This window comes from Capricornis sumatraensis, chromosome X (assembly GCF_032405125.1).
Source record: "Capricornis sumatraensis isolate serow.1 chromosome X, serow.2, whole genome shotgun sequence".
Lineage (NCBI taxonomy): Eukaryota > Metazoa > Chordata > Mammalia > Artiodactyla > Bovidae > Capricornis > Capricornis sumatraensis.
Window position 1 is genome coordinate 4,724,305 of NC_091092.1, and position 23,406 is coordinate 4,747,710.

At 37.8% G+C, this 23,406-nt stretch overlaps 1 protein-coding gene across 1 annotated transcript in view; it reads left to right on the forward strand.

The window, feature by feature from the left end:
• DIAPH2 (diaphanous related formin 2) overlaps positions 1-23,406 on the forward strand; it is a 980,877-nt gene that overhangs the window by 756,014 nt on the left and 201,457 nt on the right. Inside the window, exon 26 of the mRNA XM_068961943.1 lies at positions 5,231-5,366. Coding sequence (XP_068818044.1) covers positions 5,231-5,366 — 136 coding nt within the window. The remainder of the gene's footprint in view (positions 1-5,230; positions 5,367-23,406) is intronic.

Sequence of the window (23,406 nt, forward strand, 5' to 3'; positions counted from 1 at the left end):
CCAGAGCCAAAGAGTAAAAGCACCAAGAAGAATAGGATCTTCTTTTTAGCCTGATGCTTCTTCATGAAGGCAGAATTGGTGATATCAGAACTGAATCTTACTCCACAGTCTGTGTTACTTGAAAAGTACATGCCTCTGTAGATGTCTGCATTCATTTCTATTATTGCCAAGCCACAGAAATTATTTTCCTCTTTGTTTCGGTCTCTTTAAGACTACGCCATTGTGCCATTTCAAATTCTGTGATTGTTTCATAGTTAAATTTATTCCTGAAACATTTAAGATGTCAACTGATGGGCCTATTGCTTGGTCTGCTTCATTGTTTATAGACTCACATTCATGGTGTTTTAGGAATGCCAGTTGCAAGTCTCCCTGTCATATAGAAATTTAACCCATTCCCCTATGATGAATTTTTTCTACTAGTGATTCAGTGATATTATTGACTGATTTTCTTCTAAATTGTATTAGTTTAGATTTTTTATACACTTTTTTTAGTTTTATGTTTAAGAAATAAAAGAAACAAAATGTGAAGAATGCTATAGAAATAGTATGAGTCAAGTTCATGAACCGCATAATGCCTATCAATGATCTATATCATTTCTTTTCTCAGAGTATAGTTTAGATTTGGGCTTTTTTGTATTTTTATAATTATTCTACTATCTTCATTATATAATCTTAGTCTACAAAAGAATACTTATAAAAATATCAACAGTCTTGGAAATAAGGTTGCCAAAGTTTTCACATAAAAATACTGGATGCCCAGTTAAAGTTGAATTTCAGATAAACTATGCTAAAATCTTTTGTTATCAACGTGTCCCACGTATTACCTGATTTTCTTAGCATGAGTATATCCCAAATATTGCATGGATAATGAATGAGTTTTAGTATCAAGATGTCCCAACTATTGCATGAAATTTTTTTAATATAAGTATATGCTAAGTATTGAATGGGATATACTTAAACTAAAAAAAAATAAATTCATGTTATTACTCAGTCACAAAAGAGAATGAAATACTATCTGACATTCAAATTTAGCTGAGTGTCCTGTTTTTTATCTGACAACTTTACTTGGAAGGCATCCTGGTAATGAGAGTGAACATACGTGGTTCTGGTATTTAAGTACCTGCAGATCCCCATGGATGGAGGAGCCTGGTGGGCTGCAGTCCATGGGGTCGCGAAGAGTTGGACACGACTGAGCAACTTCACTTTCACTTTTCACTTTCATGCACTGGAGAAGGAAATGGCAACCCACTCCAGTGTTCTTGCCTGGAGAATCCCAGGGACAGGGGAGCCTGGTGGGCTGCCGTCTATGGGGTCGCACAGAGTCGGACACGACTGAAGTGACTTAGCAGCAGCAGCAGCAGAGCCTTGGACATCTCATTTAACCTACCTGAACCTAAGTTTTACCATCTGTAAAATGAGAACAAATACTAATTGTTTTGTAGGTTTTTTATATATATCTGAAGTACTTTACTTTCAATACCTGACACATAATAATTTTCCATTAAAAAATAGCTGTTATTATCAGGACAAGGAAGAAATACAACTGCAAGTTACCAGTTTTTTCTATCTTCATAATAAATGACAGCACTCAACACCTAAATAGTCCAGTAGACTGATAATGGAAGCGTCCATCCACATGTTGGTTGATGGTTCACCAGATCAGAAATCTGACTGGTAATAAAATAGACACAAGCATTAACTTCCCTTCTCTCTTCTGCTACTCACCTCCTCGTGTGTTACTTACCAAAGATCATGCCACTTGTTAGTATCAGAGCCTGAATGTATGTTGCCTTTTTTCTAAGTTACAATTTTATTTCAATCCTGCCTTTTTCAAATACTCATTTTTTATTTTATTAATTTTTATTGAGATATAATTTACATCTCATAAAATTCACCATTTTGAAGTACCATATCAGTGCTTTTTAATATATTCACAAGATTCTGCAACCATCACCACTACATAATTGCAGAACATTTTCATCATGACCAAAAAGAAGCCCCATACTCATTAGCAGTCATTCTCCATTCCTGCTCCTCCTTCTGTCAACCAGTAGTCTCTCTCCATGGATTTGTCTATTCTGGACACTACATATGAATGGAATCATACCATATGTGGCCTTTTGTGTTTGACTTCTTTCACTTAGCATAATATTTTAAGGTTCATTCATGCTGCAGCATGTATCAGTACTTTATTCTTTTTATGGTTGAATAATATTCCATAAACAGTATGTACCATATTTTGTTTATCCATTTATCAGTTGATAGACGTTTGGGTTGTCTCCAGTTATTGGCTATTGGAAATAATGCTTCTAATGAAAAATCTAGCACAAGTTTTTGTATGAACATGTGTTTTCTTTTCTCCTGGATATATATCCAGAAGTGGAATCATTGGTTCCTATTGTAACTCTATGTTTACCATTTTGAAGAACTCAAGACAGCTTTCCAAGATGCCTCACTATTTTACTTTCACACGAGTAATGCAAGGCATTCAGATTTTTATTATAGCCATCTTAGTATTCATAAAGTGGTACCTCACTGTGATTTTGATTTGCAATTCACTAGTGACTAATGATATCGAATGTCTTTTCATATACTTATTGGCAATATATTTATATATATTTAAATAATATATTTCATATACTTATATCTTCTTTGCAAAAATGTCCATTTAAATCCTTTGCCCATTTTTAGTTGGGTTATTTGTCTTTTTATGGTTGAATAGTAAAAGGTTTTATATATTCCTATCAGATATATTCCTATCAGATATATGACTTACAAATATTTTCTCCCATTCTGTGGGTTATCTCTTCACTGTCTTGACAGTGTTCTTTTTTTTTTCTTTTCCCCCTTCCCTTTTGGCTGCACCACACAGCGTGCAGGACCTTAGTACCCAAACCAGGAATTGAACCCAGGCCCTGGCAGTGATAGTGCCAAGTTCTAACCACTGGACCACCAGGGAGTTCCCTTGACAATATTCTTTGATAGATAAAAGCTTTTACTTTTGATGAAGTTTTATTTATCTGTTTCTTTCTTTGGTTGTTTGTGCTTTTGGTGTCATACACCAAAATGTACATCCACCAATGTGGATAAACAGTATCTTTTCTTCCTCAAAGAATCAAACAAACATTTAACACTGAGAAGAGACATAAGTTCTTTTCTCAACTTTGCAATTACATAAATGTGTGACCTTAGACAAGTAGTTAAACTCATTCAGAACTCAGTTTCCATATCTGCAAAAAGAAGATGCTTTCAGAGAAACAGGTAACTTTCAATTGTTGGTGAATAAATTAATTTCTATAAAACCCCCTAGGTTAGTGGTGCTCAACCTGGGTAACATCTGCCAGTCTCTGGAGACATTTTTGGCTGTCACAACCAGAAAGAGGTGCTACCGGCATCTAGACAGTGGAGGTCAAGAGTGCTGCTAAATATCTTATAGGACACATGGCACTCCCCCAACAAAGAATTTATTGTTGTCGCTAAGTTGTATACAACTCTTTGTGGCACCATGAACTGTAGCCCATTGGCTCCTCTGTCCATGAGATTTCCCTGCAAGAATATTGGAGTGGGTTGCCATTTACTTCTCCAGGGGACCTTCCCAATCCAGGGATCAAACCTACGTCTCCTGCTTGGCAGGTGGATTCTTTACCACTGAGCCACCTGGGAAGCCTATAACCAAGAACTCTCTTGCCCCAAATGACAACAGTGCTGAGGAAACTCTGCTCCAAAATTATGATTCTGTTTTTCAGGTTTAAGTGGTAAGTCTTTGAGCTGGTCTACAGGAGCCAGAGTATTTTGTGCTCTTAGCATGATTCTAGATGTGCTAGTGTGATAGCAGGAGTAGAAGGGAGAGGTGCCAATAATTCTTGAAAATCAGAGGAATATTTTTGAAAGTGCTTTTTCAAAGGCTTTTGAAAACTATTATAGGGACTTCCCTGGTAGTCTAGTGGCTAAGATTCCATACTCCCATTGCAAGGGGCCTGGGTTCGACCCCTGGTTGGGGAACTAAGATCCCACATGCTCCAACTAATGATTCCAACGTGCCTCAACTAAAAAAAAGATCCCTCATGCCTCAACGAAAATTGGAGATCCTTCATGCTGCCACTAAGACGTGGCACAGTCAAATAAATAAATACAAATAAAGGTTTATTGTAAAGTAATTAACCTCCAATTAAAATAAAGAAATTTATTAAAAAAATAAAATTGGAATGCAGGAAAAAAACTAAATAAATGAAAACTATTATATCTTTTAATATTAGAGAAAATATTTCAATATAGGTACCTCCAAGCCAAGCCTTGTAGATGTATTCTTGTCATTGAATCTTCTTCTTTGGGGTTTTTGGAACAAAACAGTTTTTGTGAAATAGTTGGTACATGGTGTGAAATAGGTCTAATGATTCAGAATAGGAAAAAGAAAAGCAGAACAATTTGATGGAAGGAACTTGCAGTTGATGTGTCTCTGTAATAGAGATTTCTCTAAAATGACTCTTCTCTAAAGTACTATTAGTCCAGCTGAACTGTTTACTCTAACTTTATCCCATACTGTCTGCTGAAATGTACTGATTACCTTGAGTTCCACACATTATGCAAAATAAAACACACAATAGCTGGAAGTACATTTCAGCATTCCTTAAGATCTTGACGTGTAAATGCTATTAAACTTGCAGGTTTGTCTTTCCTGTGACAATACGGCTGATTGCTTCATGTCCTGCACCATTAGATGTAATGATGACCACCACCATGCCCACCACCATCATTGTCATAGACTAAGTGTTCTAAGTACTTTATAAATGTATCCCATTTTTCCTCACAAAAATCTTATCAGTTGGTTTTAAAAAAACATTTTTCAGGAAAGGGGAGAGTATTAAAAAAAAGTGGTGGGATACCTGCTAAACATATTTCCCTATTAAACTTTTTCTTGTGTATCAAAACTATTTCATATTGCAACAACAGAGACAGAATGTTTATTGGTAAATCTGTAAATATTCATGTTTCTAATTTTCTAGCTCCCCAGGAAACAGCAATTTAATCCTGAGTATACTTTTTTTTTTTCAAGAAGAAATATCTTAGGCTTATTTCATCCTCTCAAAAGTACATGCACATATACCTAAAAGCTGCTATAATACTGTTCCATCTCTGAACATCTACACATGTGTATATAGAATTTTTAAATTACACAACTTCTCTAATATATAGGCATTGTAAAAATGTTTAACTTTGTTTATATGTACAGGAAGCAGTGAAAGAAAACAACAAGAGAAAAGAACTGGAAGAGAAGACTAGGAGGGCAAAGCTTGCAAAAGAGAAAGCTGAACAAGAAAAGTTGGAACGCCAGAAGAAAAAGAAACAACTCATTGATATAAACAAAGGTATGAAGTGCTTCCATTTAAAAAAAAGACATCTGAAGTGTAAAATAATTGCACTTAATTAACTTTAAATTATAAACTGAATAATTATGGTTTGGGTAGAAAATTTACCATATTATTAGTTACCTTTATCAAACATCTCTCATTATTATCTTTATTTCTTGTCATCCTACACTGAGCACAGGATTTTTGATAGCCAATGCAAGGTAATATGTTGTTGCAACACTCTTTTTCTTTTCATATCTTTAATCAAATTATATATGTTCTGAATGAGTGAGATGAAAAGAGAAACACTGGTCTGGGATGATGAGCCTTATGGTTTTAATTTTATTTTATTGGCACGTGCCTATTGATAGTACAGTAACGACTAACACCCTCCCTTGGGATCTTGAACGTTTCACGTCTTAATGGATATTGACAGCACTATTAAAAGCTGAAAAAAAATAGGGAGAAAACACCTTGTCCAGTTGTGAGCCTACAAACAAAATACTGGTATATCCACATAGTATGAAATAAGTTGTTTTCTTGGTTAGCAAGAATGACTGCATATAAAAGGTAAATTTTTTTTGCTTTGGTTTTGTTTTCTTTTTAGAGAAGAGAGGGGAAGGAAAGAAAGTGGTCAACATCAGGTACCTGCAACTGAATAATGAAAAAGCATAGCCTTTGCCACTGAGGGTTAGAAAATTTAAAAACAAAATCTGAACAGGATGCAAGATAATATGATTAATATGGACCACCTGTTTCTAAATATATGATATTCAGAATTGCAAGCACTGTATAATGTCTACCATGTGCCAAGCACTGTTCTAAGGCTTTCACATATTCTAAGTACATTAATCTTCATAACATCTCTATGAGACAGATGCTATTATTATCTCATTTTACAGACAAGGAAACTGAAGCTCATGGAAATTAAGAACTTGCCAAGGTCACACAAATACGAAGTATTACCAGCAAGATTAGAGTCTAAATAGTCTGGTGATAGCATCTTTGCACTTATGAATGCCATTGTCAAATAATAATAGCAATAACAACAGCAACAACAGCAAACATACAGTACTTACTGTGTATCAGGAACTGTTCTAGGAATTTTATGTATTTGAATATATTTAATCCTCACAAAACCCTAATAGAAGAGTATTACTATCTCATTTTAAGATTAGGAAACTGAGGCACAGAGAAGTTAAGGGAGTTGTCCAAGTTGACATAGAGAGTAAGAGGTAGAACCAAGATCTGATCCTAGGCAGTCTGTGGCCAAAGTTAATTATTAATTATTGTTATGCATTTTTAATTACAAGTATTTATTATAATTGAGGACTTTCCTGGTGGCTCAGACGGTAAAGCGTCTGTCTACAACGCAGGAGACCCGGTTCGATCCCTGGGTCAGGAAGATCCGCTGAAGAAGGAAGTGGCAATCCACTCCAGTACTATTGCCTGGAAAATCCCGTGGACAGAGGAACCTGGTAGGTTACAGTCCATGGGGTCGCAAAGAGTCGGACACGACTGAGCGAAAGTGAAAGTGTTGGTCGCTCAGTCACGTCCCTCTCTGCAAGCCCACAGACTGTATTCCACCAGGCTCCTCTGTTCATGGGATTCTCTAGGCAAGAATACTGGAGTGGGTTGCCATTCCCTTCTCCAGGGGATCTTCCCGACCCAGGGATCGAACCCCAGTCTCCTGCATTGCATGCAGATTCTTTACCATCTGAGCCACCAGGGAAGCCCCATTATCAATTACTCTGCCATAAATCTTCTAAAGTGATATTTGGCAAATCTTCAAAAGTGATGTTGCTACCATTTTCTTTATACCTTTGAAATACATGCAAATTTTTAGAAAGTGACTGCAGTTTATTTTTTTGCCCAGGAAATAAGCATAATTTTAAAAGAAAAAAAGTATACAGGATGGATAAACAGCAAGGTCCCACTTATGGCACAGGGAACTATATTCAGTATCCTGTAATATACCATAATGGAAATGAATGTGAAAAAGAATATACATATATATGTATATTCTCAATAAATGGCTGATTTACTCAGAGGAAAATGGAGCATAACAGCTCTTGCAAGTCACTACACAGATATGCCAACATCCCTAATTTTGAGTGAGGCAGAATCTCAGTGCAACATTTGGGTTTCCCAAACACAAGCACACACATACACTCACAGACACACACATTTCAAGGTGTGGAGACTGAGGTGTCTTTCACTCTCTGTTTCTTTGCTGATTCATGCCCACTCCATACAATCTGTGTTAAAGATGAGGTCCTTCCCTGCCGGGAGCCAACACGAGGAGTCCCGCCCGTGGCAAAGGTCATGAGGACATTTCCCCAAGCCTAGTTATTTTCTGTCTGTTTGAATTGGGTGGGATATATCTTTTGCCATATATATATGTGTGTGTCTGTGTGTGTGTGCCTGTGTGTGTATGTGTATACAGACAGGCACACACACACATATAAGTGAATCACTGCACTGTACTAACACACAGTTGTAACTAACACAATATTGTACATCACTGTGAGGTGAAAGGGGAAAGTGTTAGTTGGTCAGTGGTGTCCAACTCTTTGCCACCCCATGGACTGTAGCCTGACAGGCTTCTTTGTCCATGGGATTCTCCAGACAAGAATACGAGACTGGGTAGCCATTCCCTTCTCCAAGGGATCTTCAAAATCCAGGGATCAAAACTATGTCTCCTGCATTACAGGGAGATTCTTTAATGTCTGAGCCACCAGGACATTTTAAAAATAATAAAAAGAAAAAAGTAAACTGCCAAGGTAAAAATAAGATAGTATCAACCTAATTTAGCAAGCAAGTTTCATAATTAGGATGAAAAGAACAGATCCTAACTGACGATCACTTAATTAGGGAAAGGACTAGGGCACAGCGTGGCAGTGGGTATTTGCAGGAAGTTCTCCCTTAAGTGACAGAATCAGTAGGATAGCACTGAGTATTAGCTCCCTTACGGGCACGGAGGAGTACTGAGAGAAGAGGCTGCAGGAGGTAGGGGACAGGTTGTGCATTCTCTTGGTTATGCTAAGGGTCTTACACTGAGAGCTATGGTAAATCTATGAATGTTTCTAAATAGAAAGTTAATGTGCTTTCATAGGTTTCTCAGAAAGATCTTTTTGACAAAAGCATAGAGAATGGACTGAAAAGGGAACAGCATTGAGACAACAGAAGTTGAGAGGTTATCGCAGTTTTGACAAGAGTTGATGGCGGCCTGAATTAATGCAGTGGTAGTGCCGTTACAGAAGTTTCTAGCAAGAAGTGTGTTCTATTCTATAGGTTGTGGATATGTAGAGACAGATTTATTTTAAGGAATTGGCTCATGTGATTATAGAAGCTGGCATGTCCAAAATCGGCAGAGTAGGCTGGCACCCTGGAGAGCCAGGGAAGAGCCCATGTTGTAGTTCAAGTCCAAAGGCAATCTGCTGGTAGAATTCCCTCTTGCTCAGGGCCGATCAGTTTTTTGATCTATTCAGAACTTCAGTTGATTGGATGAGACCCACCTGCATTACAAAGGGCGATCTGATTTACTCACAAATCCATTGACTTAAATATGTATCTCATCCAAAAACACCCTCATTAGTCTGAACTAATACGTGGATACCATGGCTCAGCCAAGCTGACACATAAAATTAACCATCACCAGAGGGTTGTTAAAATGTAGAATTGACTGACCCTGAAAATTTTAAATGAGAGAATTAAGGGAAGGGGGCATTGAAGAAAGTGGTACCTTCTTTAATAAATAAATCAATTTAATAGACAAAGAAAAAACAATTCACAAATAGAGCAGACTTCATCAGGAGGATTACATGATAGGTGACATTTTGAATCTCGTGTCATTTTAAGAAACATTGTAAAGATGGGAAATATCTACGAAGCTATTGTGTATGTGCATATGAAACTCAGGAAAGGTTTGGATGAGAAAGACAGACTTGAGAATCATTGTTTTTTTATTATTAAAGTTAGGATATATTAGTTACCTAGGCTTCCCAGGTGGCTCAGTAGTAAAGAATCCATCTGCCAGTGCAGGAGCTGCAGGAGACACGAGTTTGATCCCTGGGCTGGGAAGAGCCCCTGCAGGGAGAAATTTCAACCCACTCCAGTATTCTTGCCTGGAGAATCCCATGGACGGAGGAGCCTGGCAGGCTAAGTCCATGGGGTTGCAAAGAGTTGCACACGACTGAGCACACACGCAGGCATGCAAGCTTATTACTTTCCTAGGCCTTCTATAAGAAAATACCACAAACTGGATGGCTTAGAACGAGGTTTATTGTCTCCCAGTTCTGGAGGACAGAAATCTGAAATGAAGGTATAGGCAGGGTGCTGCTCTTTCTGAAGACACTAGGGAAGGATCCATGCATTGCAGGCTTCTCTCTTTGTTTCTGTTAGTTCTTTGGCTTGTGGCAGCATAACTTAAGTCGTCACATGGCATTCTCCATGTGTACACATCTGTCCCTTCACATGGTGAAGGGAAACTGGGCATGTTGGGTTAGAGGGCCAACTTAACTCCAGTTTGACCTCACCATTAGGTTCTTGATTGGTGGCCTGTATGTAGCAAATGTCGTTCATTGTTCAATAGCTAAGTCGTACCGGAATCTTTGTGATCCTGTGGACTGCAACACGCCAGGTTTCCCTGTCCTTCACCATCTCCCAGAGTTTGCTCAAACTCATGTCCATTGAGTCGGTGATGCCATCCAACCATCTCATCCTCTGTCGCCTCCTTCTTCTGCCCTCAATCTTTCCCAGAATCAGGGTGTTTTCTAATGAGTCGGCTCTTTGTATCAGGCAGCCAAAGTATTGGAGCTTCAACTTCAGTATCAGTTCTTCCAGTGAATATTCAAGATTGATTTCCTTTAGGATTGACTGGTTTGATCTCCTTGCTGTCCAGGAGACTTTCAAGAGTCTTCTCCAGTTTGAAAGCATCAGTTCTTTGGTGCTCAGCCTTCTTTATGGTCCAACTCTCACATCTTCTTATTATTGTTTATTGTAAATATTATTTGACAATTAGAGTATATGCATGTTAGTACTTGCAAATATGTTTTAAGAAGAGATCCTTCCATTGAAATTATATAATCTTTAGAAGATCAATGATGCAGAAAAGAAAGAATAGGAACAGAGTTTGGTAACTAGGTATCAAAACGGCATTCAGTATAAGTGAGTTTCTTAGTATCTTGTAAAAGATACTACTGTTAACTAGGTGGAAGTCAGTTGCAGACATTCTTTGAGTCTGGGAGGAGGCATGATGGAGCTACATAAAAGGTGAATCCATGGAAGACATGAGAATGAAGTGCCATCCGAAAGTGACTCAAAGAACTTGTAAATGTGTCCAGTTATAACAGTGTTATCCATTTTCCACTGCAAGAACTGATATAGAACATTGGATTACCATTGTGAGCTGCATATAATGTAAGCTGTAGAGATAGTTCATGTACATGTGACTGGAGATAGATACATTTGGAATGAAGAAATCTTACCTGTACAAAGGTAGTCAAGTAAAGAGTCCTTGGGTAAACAAAGTCATTTGAAAATTGCAAATGACTTTTAAAACACAGATACTTTTTCTGTAAAGTTTCTATTTCATATGAACTTTGCAAAATTGTCAGCCCATCCCTTTTAAAAAATCTCCTGTGATCCCATATAACTAATGAGTAACAACAACAAGACGTATTTATCTAGCGTGCAAAATTATATACATTCATCATGAGGAAATATTTTAGAATCTAATTATCCAGAGGAATAATGGGATAAAGCAACCACAAAAGATTATTTCTATAATTTAGATGTGATCAACCAAGCTCAATATTAAGTAAAGATATCATGGAAACCAAGCAGCCAGAGAATTACATCTTTGCAGTTAAATCCACTTAAAAAAATGCCATGTCTCAAAAAAAAAAAAAAAAAAGCCATGTTTCAAGGCTCCATTTTGAAAGAATTAGAGATCCAAAGGCAAAGGCCACGATAAGAAATAGTATTTTTTTTTATTGTAAAAGAGAAAAACGACATGGGTATGTATTAAAGAGACCATCATTTGTAAACATTAAGTGACATGACTAAAAAGTTCTTAAAATCTCTACATTACAAAAGTGGAGATCAGTCCTAGCTCTGCCACCTACTCACTTTATGACCTTGTTCTCTTCCTTCATCTCTTCATGCCTCAGTTACCTCATTCATAATAGAGGATAATGGCATTTGCCTCCTATTGTTTTTGTGAAGATTAAATGAGATATAAGTGTAGTACATAACACAGAGCCTAGACAATTCTTGCTGCTGATGATAATGAGTCATTTTGTGCTCACTGAAGAATTCAGAAAAAAGTTCAAGACATAGTCCCCATCCTTTTTAGTTTATAGTTTTGTCAGAGATGTGTAGGGGAGAAAAAACTGTTCATTGACTGGGGCCCTATAAATTACATGGACAAAAGGCAGATTAACAGGAGAAAAATGATTGGATTTATTAATACATGTGTCATGCATATACCTAAGAGCATTCAGTGATGAGTAACTCAAAAGGGTGGTTAGAACTTAGGCTTATATATCATCTTAGCAAAATAATAATACATTTTTAGAAGTTTTTAGATGAGACAAAGGCAAAGCACTTTGAGTTTCTAGTGTGGCAAATTGTGGGAACGTAAATATATGAAGAAACTAATGGAAGATGAGAGCTAGTGGGTACACTGTTACGTAGGTTCCCCTGGTGCTGTTTCCGAAAGGATAACAGTCTATCTAGAACAGTCTCTGATGAATAACTTCTCTTTATTCCTGGTAAAGAGTAACAGAGGGACACCTTCACAAATTTATGTCCTGCTTTTAGGCAGATAGCTACAGGGCTGAGAGTTTTTCTGGTATCTGCTTCTTCTCAGTTACCTTCAGCTTGAAATAGTGGCATATTTTGAGGCGAAATATTCTGCTACTCTTCAGATGTGATAAAGCTGAACCAGCAAACAGTGTACTGATATATAATAGAGATTACTTCTGACTGTCTTAAAGGAGAGATCAGTGAGATCTGGTAAAATGATGTAAGGTTTCACAAGAAGCTGAAAAAGTAGTTGAACTATTTTTTCACATAGTTCACTAACATCTCTGGTCTCTGAATGTATCAACTGAACTAGATGCTGAAAGATGGGTAACATTTGGCTAACCAGGGGTGAAACTACTCAAGTAAATGGGACTAATGCCATCATTGGCACATGGCAGCATGGCAGGTGGAAGGCCTCATGGAGGAACTGTTCAGTGGCCCACAGGCAAGTACATCAAATGATGACAAGGATGGGTCCTAAGTTTAGGCCTTAGATCTACAACTGAGTACCCATATAATCTCTGACAAGGACTTTCATCTCTCTGTGCCTTAATATCCTCCTCTATAAAAAGGAGTAATAGAACATTCTTTGCTATTGTGAGGGTCGAATGAGGTAATCCACAGAGACTGATGTTGCTAATACTCTAGTCTATCAATTACACGTTGATGTCATTGGTCTCTGATGAACAGTTCAATGTTCAATAAATATTTTCTCAGGTTCTCATTGTCCTCGTTTTCATCATTGACAGAGGAGAGTTTGAAATTGGAAACTATTGGACAAATAGGAAGACTGTTGGAAAGACTTGTGAGGAGTCTTGCAAGTCAGATGATGGGTTGTGATGTGATGAGGTAGGAGAGTCAATGTGATTATAGGAATTTGTTCAGAGATTACCCGGGTAGTGAGCCAGAATACAAGAAAGAAGAGTTGAACACAAGGTGGATATAGCTGGAAGAAAACAGTCAAAGGTGAAGAAAAAAAGGAGTTAGCTCATTTCTGATGTTCCTTTCAAAGGAGTTGCAACCTGTGGCAGTTATAGAAGGTGCTACATGAAGGAAAATTTTCATAAAAGAGATGGAGGGAAAAAAGGCATTTGGTGTTGGAAGCAATGGATTGCAAATGGATGGCCTAGATTTTTTTTTAATATAAATTTATTTATTTTAATTGGAGGCTAAATACTTTACAGTATTGTATAGACTTTTTAAGAACAGCAAAGTTTCATCAATATATAACTATATATTGATGTGTTTTGACATCTTAGGTTATTTCATTAATCCAACCAACATTTATTGTGCCATTCCACAAATAATTTTAATTAAAGCATGCACAGTAATACATCATTTATTTAAATGTAAAATTGACAAAGCTAATTTAAATGCAGCCAAACATATGCTAAATCAATAAATGTACTCTAAAATGTGTGTAATAGTATGTAAACTATGCAAAGTACTTGGCATAATCTACGTTCGCCAACCTTTGATTGTATTAATATAGATGATAATTAATTTAGGGATCATGAAAAATAATTAATTCTGTAAGTAAAGTAAGAAAGCTTATCAAATATTTGTAATATTTGTGAATAAATCTCTTTCGTTTCATGTTTCTGGAACTCAGCAAATTAATTGCAAGGACTAACAGGAAGCAATAAAAATAAATGCATTTCAAAAAGGGTGTTTTGAAATTGGAAACTCCAAGTGTGATTCTTATGCAAATATTATTTAATCAGGAACAGTTTTGCTTGTCCTCATATAAGATTATATGGAAATTAGAATTACCTGTTTACTTCTAGTATGATTATAAGGACAGCTACCTGAGTCAGATTTGATGATAAATCAGTCTTCTGATAGTGAATAAGCAAATTTTAACCAATAAACCTAAACATTTAAGCTCTGTCATTAGTGGTGGATAGCAATTTTAGTTTTCTGAGTTTTAAAATGATTGTATAAGTTAATTAATTCATTTCACATTATTTTAACCTGGATGGATCAAAATTATGTTTCCAAATGTCATACCCTAGGTATTAAATTATAGTAACCAATAGTAAAGATTAGAATATCTGTAAATAACAGAATTAATCCCAAGCAGTATGAAAGCTTGGGCTTCCCTGATGACTCAGATGGTAAAGAATCTGCCTGCAATGTGGGAGACCTGGATTCGATCTCTGGGTTGGGAAAGATCCCCTGAAGGAGGGCGTAGCAACCCATTCCAGTATTCTTGCCTGGAGAATCCCCACAGACAGAGGAGCCTGGCGGGCTACAGTCTATGGGGTCACAGAGTCAGACATGACTGAGCAACAAAGCATAGCACAGTATTGAAGCACCCCTGATAATATGAATTTCTGAGACAAACTAGGTGCCACATTCTATCATATTTTACAAGTGATAATGAGCAACTCATAGATGCTAATGCAAAGCAAAACAGTGACCTAACAATAAGCCCTGTTCATGAAGAAACAAGGCTTCCCTGGTGGCTCAGCAACAAAGGATCTGCCTGCCAATGCCTGCCAGTGTGGGAGACGCAGGTTCGATCCCTGGGTTGGGAAGATCCCCTGGAGGAGGAAATGGCAACCCACTCCAGTATTCTTGCCAGAGAAATGCCGTAGACAGAGGAGCCTGATAGGCTACAGTCCACTGGGTCACAAAGGGTTGGACACAACCTAGCGATTACACAATGAAGAAAAAAAAGAATATCTGGTTGATATTCCATTTACTTAAACTGCCTCGCTCCCTATATCAGCAAACATTTCCAGAAATCCATTTATTCAAAATAAAAACTTTCTCCCTTTGCTATCTAGGTTTATTTTTCTCAATGGAAATATGTGGTATGTGAGTGTGTGTGTGTGTGTGTGTGTGTGTGTGTGTTGTGGGGTGGGGGGGAATTCCACAAATAAAATTAGCCAGTAAAGTTTTGCCCAGGGCCTTAGAGCTTTAACGACCCAAGGTATTTAGTAGTGTACATTTGGGATTTTATTATTATTTTAATGAAATATCTTTAGGTCCAGTTTAGGCAACATCATGACATACTGCTGCCATTCATTCAATAAACAGTTCTCAAATTTCTAAATTCAAGCACTGGGTTAAGGCTTTGAGGTACAAGAGCAGCTCCCTCAATAACAACCGTCAAATGATACATCACACTCAGTCAGATGACTCTGTGACCCCCCACCCCAATGACCAGTCATCTCACTTAGACCCTTCAGTTGTTTAGCCTGCAATTACAGAGTTGTCTCCTTTCCTTCACAGCCAGAGAAACCTGAGTTCAAATCCTGACTCCCCCTCTAAACAGTATAACTTTGAGCAATTCACCTAACCCCTCTGATCCTCAGCTTGTGCCGTGTTTAGTCGCTCAGTCGTGTCCTACTCTTTGTGACCCCACTGACTGTAAGCCCGCTACACTCCTCTGTCCATGCGGATTCTCCATGCAAAAATACTGGAGTGGGTTGCCATGCCCTCCTACAGGCAATCTTCCCAAACCAGGGATGAAACCCAGGTCTCCTGCATTGCGGGTGGGTTCTTTACCCTTTGAGCCACCAGGGAAGCCTCCTTGCCTATAAAACAGGAAAAAACTGCCATCCTCCTCCTAGGATTTTCTTAAGAATGAAATGAGACAATATGTGCAAGTCTCTCAGCACTTGCTTGGTACATGGTTACCATTTAATAAGTGTTAAATGTTGTTATCCCTTAATAAGAATAATTATTTCAGTGAGCATATAATGAAAAACTATGAATAGAAATTATCACAACAATAAAAATCTTAGTTGACTAGCATGCCCAGAGGAAGAGATATTCTGATTAATCTGATCTTATAATTTTATAGAAAGCCATTTGGGCACCAGTCTTTATCATCCGTAATCTTTCTGAACTTTGTTAGTTGACAGCACTCCTCCGACTCACCCAAATACCTTCCCTCAACCCCCAGTATTTTTGACCTCAGATTTTACACAGGTGAAAATGTGCAACATAGTGCTTAAATATAGTTTTGTACATGCAGTCAGCCCACAATGTATAGATCATTGATAAATCATTGAAGTGAAAGTGAAAGTCGCTCAGTCGTGTCCGACTCTTTGCAACCCCGTGGACTATATAGTCCATGGAGTTCTCCGGGCCAGAATACTGGAGTGGGTAGCCTTTCCCTTCTCCAGAGGATCTTCCCAACCCAGGGATCGAACCCAGGTTTCCTGCATTGCAGGTGGATTCTTTACCGCTGAGCACAAGGGAAGCCCTGATAAATCGTTAGGACTTTGTTATTTTCTCTGGGCCATTATTCAGAGCATAAGTGATCACTGCAAATGAGTGTTGGAGAGTGGGCTTCATCTATTCTAATTCCAGAATACACTCTAGATTAATCAAAGGTTCTAGTTATTTTTTCCTGTAGTCTCTTTGAGCCACTTATCACTAGTAATTTTTTTTCTGACCTCATGCTAGAATAATTGCATTTCTGGCCTCAGTTCACTAGAAATAAGTGCTAAACTCTCATTCTGTCTGCCTTAGCAATAAAACAAATTTCTACATCAACTAAAAATATTCTTTTAAATAGGAGACAAAAATAAATATGTGAAATAAGATAGGTAATATACTTTAGATCTCATTAAGAGTTCTTACATTCTAAATGCAGAAACTCCAGTTTGCAAAAACTGTAAGAACTCTTCAGTGTGTTGAGTATTTAATAAGATTTCATCATTCTTATGTAGAATATGAGTAATGCCAGCAGTTACAAATTTGGCTTTCCTCACAGTATGTGCTTGTTGCCATGTATGCCTTATGTAACTTCACTAGCCAGAAAACCATGAAAATGTTGGAGCAGGTGGCTGACTACATAAGAAATGACCAAAATACCTTGAAGATGGCCTAATCACTTATTAGAAACATGCTTCAGTTCCATATTTCAATATTCTGATTATTACAAAAAAAGTATCAAATGAATAACAGCTGTTATATACTGACATTGCAGTTAATTGGACCCTGTTCTCGGTCAAATGCGTTTAGATTCACATTGGTAATTATACCTAACAGCTCATGAAACCAACAAACTGCCCTGCACCCAACTCAGTTCCACCCACATTGACTCCCTGAGCCCCTAGGCTGCTTCAGAATCAGGTAAAAATCTATTGTTAATGTGCGAAAGGATTATTATGCATGGAAACCTTTTAGTGATTTTTAATTTAATTCTACAAGTGCTTATTGAATGCCCGTAGTGTGTTGAGCAGAGTGAGACACTCTAATCATAGTATTGTTGTCTGTTAACTCAACACCATTAACCTACTTAAGGGGTTCCTAACTGTCAGCCTTTCTCACTCTGTACGTGTCTCTTCTGTAAGAAATGACAGCTCTTGCTGCATATGTATGTATGTGTGTGTCTCCATATAACATATATATTTCATTTTCACATATTTTTAACAAATGAAAACTTCTGTTTTGCTTCTTTATGTCTAGTCATTTCTCAGTCACTCCCTTCACACATGAACAATCTATAATGTATAAGATATCTTGATTAGTTGCTGCTGCTGCTGCTAAGTTGCTTCAGTCGTGTCTGACTGTGCAACCCCATCGATGGCAGCTCACTAGGCTCCCCCGGCCCCAGGACTCTCCAGGCAAGAACACTGGAGTGGGTTGCCACCTCCTTCTCCAATGCATGAAAGCAAAAAGTGAAAGTGAAGACGTTCAGTCGTGTCTGACTCTTAGAAACCCCATGGACTGCAGCCTACCAGGCTCCTTCGTCCATGGGATTTTCCAGGCTAGAGTACTGGAGTGCGTTGCCATTGCCCTTAGTGGGAAAAAAAAAAAAAAATCTTAGTTTAAGAAATCCGTTATACCTTTGTTATAATGGTATTAGAAAAACGGTATAACCTAAACTTGGAATACCTAGTTGTCATCTAATTCAACAATGGATTTGATATACTATTTCATAATAGCTTAGAAGATGATGATATGATTCATTTGGAAAGCAAAAAATAATTATCCTTTAAATGTGCAATTAAGTGTGGATACCATAATCTTTTTTTCTAATTTAACCAGTATTAGAATCTACTCTAAATGTACATTATGTAAAAAAAAAAAATATCTCTTTATCAGAGGAGGTATTTCAGAGGTCCTGATTTTGATTTAGTCTTTTCTATCTGGTGAGCCCTAGGTAGAGCTGCCTAGGAATTACGTAAAGCATCGCTAAACAGAATGTATGCCTGTAGGTCTAGGGAGCTGCAGGCACAGTCCTGCTGAGGGTAGGACAGGTTCCTAGGAGTTCTTTACAGGCCTGAATGGCTCTGTGGTGGGCTTCCCTGGTGGCTTAGGTGGTAAAAGTGAAAGTGAAGTCGCTCAGTCGTGTCCGACTCTTTGTGACCCCATGGACTGTATACTGCCAGGCTTCTCTGTCCATGGGATTTTCCAGGCAAGAATATTGGAGTGGGTTGCCATTTCCTTCTCCAGGAGATCTTCCTGACCCAGGGATTGAACCCAGGTCTCCAGCATTGTAGGCAGACGCTTTACCATCGGAGCCACCAGGGAAGTCAAGGATCCACCAATAATGCAGGAGACCTGGATTCTGTCCCCGGATCGGGAAGATCTCCTGGAGAAGGGAAAGGCTACCCACTCCAGTACTCTTGCCTGGAGAATCCCATGGACAGAGAAGCCTGGCAGACCACAGTCCATGGGATCGCAAAGAGTTGGACATGACTAAGCGAAAAATCACATTCTTAGCATATGCTGAGTTAGGCTGTGCTGTAATCTGAAAGTCATAATACTTTGTTTTGTATTAGGTGTACAACAAAGCAATTCATTTATATATATATATGTGTGTGTGTGTGTGTGTGTGTGTGTGTATTATTTTTCAGATTCTTTACCTTACAGGTTATTGCAAAGTATCAACTATAGTTGCCTGTGCTATACAGTAGGTCCTTGTTGTTTATCTAGTTTATGTATAGTAGTGTGTATCTGTTAATCTCAAAGTCCTAATTTATCCCCCCACCCCATGTTTTAAGTGAATCATTTTGTATAGTTGAATGTCTGAATTTGAAATTTTCTGATTTCCCTGTTTATCTCACCCATGTGTACACTTTTGTGGTTTTGAACTGCTTCCTCATCTGATTTTCGAGAACAGTATTTCTGTGAAAGGAAAATGTGTTCCCTCTAGTCCTCTTTTATCAAAAACCCTTTGCACTTGCTTTCTTTTGCCAATTGAACCTTTTTTGAAATGCATCAGTAGGGAGAGCTTGCCTAGCCTTTTCTAAACAGGAGTAGCTATAGGTGCATTTAAACAATCTAACTTGAAAAGGGGATTTCTCTCTTTTTATTTGAAAACAATTGAAAATGAAAGGTGTGTGTCTCAGGATAGAGTGCGTAACCGACCTTGTTCTACTTCACTTCAGTGTGGTATATGAAACTGCCTCCCCTGTGTCTTCCCCAGCATTTCAAAAAGACGGTTTACTTGTTTGAGGCAACTGATTCTGAGTCAGAGCTCTTCCTGGCATAACCAGGATCCATTATGTTGTTAGGCCTTGTTATACTGTTCTTTTCATCTCAAAAAGTGAATGAAGCTTTGTTCGAAGGGCTAGATGATCGTATTTTGAGAGGAACGGCAATGGAACTAGAGAGGTGGACTATGGCTCCATTAAGCTTTAAGAGTACGCGTGCTCCATCCCCCACAGTACATAGAGCCTGAACTTTTCACTAATCTTATGTAAGCTCCTGTGACCCAGGTATGTTGGAAACGAACCCTTTTCACTTGAGCAACCATGACAGTAAATGAAACCCCGTAGAGGTACCTCTCTCCTCATGGATGGAAAACAGGGGTGGTGGTGAGGCATTTGCAGTATGGTTCTCAGCCTCTCCTCCCAGTCCCCTCTCTAAGACTCCAGAAAAACAAAGTAAGCATTTTTATAAAGAAATATATATTGTAAATCAACTATACTTCAATAAAAATATATCGATCTTTTCTTTAGAAAAGAAATGTATATGTTCTTCCTTTTATAATCATAGATAATTATAACCTTATGAAAAGCTACTGTGTGCTTTGGACTTCAGCAGTCAACGCTTCTTCTACAGGATGTGGCTCTTTAAAGACAGAAGTAATTAAGGACTGATTGGAACTTAACATTCCAAAGTCAAATCAGAAGTTTATACTCCCTCACAAACATTTCCACCTACAGTAGTGTCTTCAAGGAAAAAAAAAAAAGTATTCTCTCAGTGGAAAATGGGGCCAGGTTTTTGCTTTGTTCTTTTCGTTTCTTGAGAGGGAGGAGGATAAGAAGGTCGTTGCTTATCTCACAAATATGGTAGTTAGCCATCTCTAAGTCATACTGTTTTGCTCTAAGGTGGGTAATGCCAGACTCTGGCATCAATACTGTATGCCTTTCTTTTTCTTTAGAATTTTTTTTTTAATTAAAGTCTAGTTGATATACAATGATGTGTTTCAGTTTCAGGTGTACAGTAAAGTGATTCAGTTATTTACCCGTTCTTTTTCAGATTATTTTCCCATATAGGCTATTGTAAGATACTGAGTATAGTTCCCTGTGCTATACAGTATGATGATTATAATTATCAAACAGTTAGTGTTCATTTATACTACCCACATATTGGTCTTCATTCCTTTTTGTATTTCAGATCATACATTTGGAATTACTCTTTCTGCCTGCAGTATATCTTTCAGAATTTCTTTTTGGTGAAGATGACAAGCTATTTGGGCCAAGCCTCTTTAGGAACTTGCTGGGCCAAAAGAGACCCAACCTTGTCCCAGCCTAACCCCAAGGCTTGGGCCTTTGGCCTTCTTCTTAATCTCACATGAGTTTTCCTTCCTATAATCCTATCTCACCAAAGTGTTCCTCCTGTGTCCTGACTCTTTTTAAGTCATTTTCTCCCGTGCCTTAGTTTACAACAAGCCAAAATGTTTCATCCAGCTTTTTGCTCTATTTGGCTTTATTTCCTGATTTAATCTTTGTCCTTTTGGCCTCCATTTCAGGTCACAACTTCCTGATATCCTCCTGGCTCCCCAACCCTCTCCCACCATGCTCCTGTTGCTAATTGGCAGGCTAACACAGTACCATCTTTCAGCTTGAATTTCTTCCTTCAAAAGAACACTTCCAGCATCTGTTGATACCTGCGGCCGGTGCCTCAGGGACTCTTCCACAGTGGATGGGTTCAGATTCTCGCCCTTCAGGTTCCTGGCATTCTCTTAGGCCAGTGGTTCTCAAAGTGTGGTCCTCAGCCCGCTGCTCAAGGCCGTAGACCTTGAGTAGAGCTGGCCTCGTCCACTGCTCCTTCTACTATACAAATCTACTTCGCTAGTGCTTTAAATTGTTAATTAGTTTATTTATTTAAATTATTTACATGTGAAAATGAAAGACTTATCCTCAAAGCTTTACATTCCTATCATTTTTGAGCCTTCTGCCAAATGACAGGATCAGTCACAATCAAGTAGTTTTCAGTGCAGATGGGAAGATATCTTTGTCACTGAAGTTTACAGGGAATTCAGCAGAGTATTTGTGTTGTTCAGTATGGCTTTGATGGATGGATGTTGCCACATTTTTTCAGCTATAACATTCCAAAGTGAACTCAAACAACTGATTTACTAAGGAATGATTATTTGCATTCTGTGTGTGTGTGTGTGTGTGTGTGTGTGTACATAGGTGTATGCGTGTACTTGATTTATGAAGTGAATTACCAAAGAATTTCTTAGGGAGAAATGTCCCTGATATGCTCAAATATAATTTCTTGGTCATGGGGAGGAGGTAGATAATGAATTACATAGCTGTTTTAGGAGCACATCTACTGAAGAGCAAGTTATTAGTTGAGGATTAACACACTCTCGCTATCATTATCCTTATTTGTACATAATTTAAGGCCCTTTGTTTGCTCCTGATGTATGGATTCAGACAGCAAGTAACCATGTGTGAGTTTTTCATTTGTCTTGGCTTGACATCTTTGTTCCATATACCCTAATGGATATGAACTTAGAGGAAAGAAAATCCAAAGCTACTATTTCAGTCTTTTCTGCTTTTAAATTTATTTTCAGCAGCCAAACATTTTTTTTTTTCAATAATAACTGGAGCATTGAGACTATTTTCTTAGTAAATCACTATTGAATGGATTGAAAAAGTTAGTGTACCCTCTAAAAGAAGTGACTTAACCACTGGGAAATTCTTCTTTGATACAATTTTATGAATGTTAAAGAAAATAGCATGAAGAAATTATCAGCAGTAGACAGTACTACATCATTCTGAGGACAATGTGATCTTTTTCAAATATTAATAAGGAATTTATGAAAAATGAGCAATCAAGATAGTTTATTATGTTACAGATGGATTTTATTTTACCAGCATGTGGGCCTCTTGTACAAAGAATATTAAAAATTACAAGATGGCAGCAGCAGAGCCTCAAAGCAAATGTGAGGCCTTCTGAGTCCTAGGCCCTGTGTGACTGCATGGGTCATATGCCCTCACATGTCCAGAAAGCCCCTGTGTTTTGCCTAAGTGTACAGTGAATGAAAGAAGTCAAATCCACATACCTTTGTTCATGGAACAAAATGAACATTTTAACTTGAATAAAAGTGAGAATCTTTTAACAAGAATCCACTTCTAAAAAAAAAAAGTCTCTTCCTACCAGTGACCTCTTTTATTTATTTCAAAATGTCTATTCTTTCCCATCAATTTCAGTATGATCCCTGTAGCAAATAAAAAAGGGAGCTTTTCCCAGGAGAACTTATGTCAAGAAACAATCTTCTTTGGCTCTCTTCTGATACATTAAGAAATAGTTCTCATCTGTCTTAAAGTAGGTTTGAACATTTTCCTCTGATGAATACTTTACATACTCTGAGCAAACAGTTTCAAATTTCTCATGTATTTTTCTGAAGAGATTTCTATTTCTTTTTTTTTTTTTTGATCCCCAGTGGTTTAAGGTATCATATCTACATATAGTTTGTACTACATTCTATATAAACAATGCGATAAGACTTATAGGATTTCATTCTGTAGCATTTTCCTTAGGTCTGTTTGCACTTGATGCTGAGTTCACGTAGAGAAATATGCATTCTTTGTTTTCTGTGATTTGGTTTTCATAAAACATGAAGCTGCTCTCTAGATTATCCAGACCAGTTCCCTGTCTCAAGGTATACCCATATGTAACTCTGTAAGACAAATGGTTAGACAGCATGTTTCTAAATGTCCCAGAAAAAGGAAGTAACACCAATAGTCCTTATATAGTGAGGGATTTCCAGGGGAATGCACTTACAGTCTTCACAAGTTCCATTGTTCTTGAATGCAAT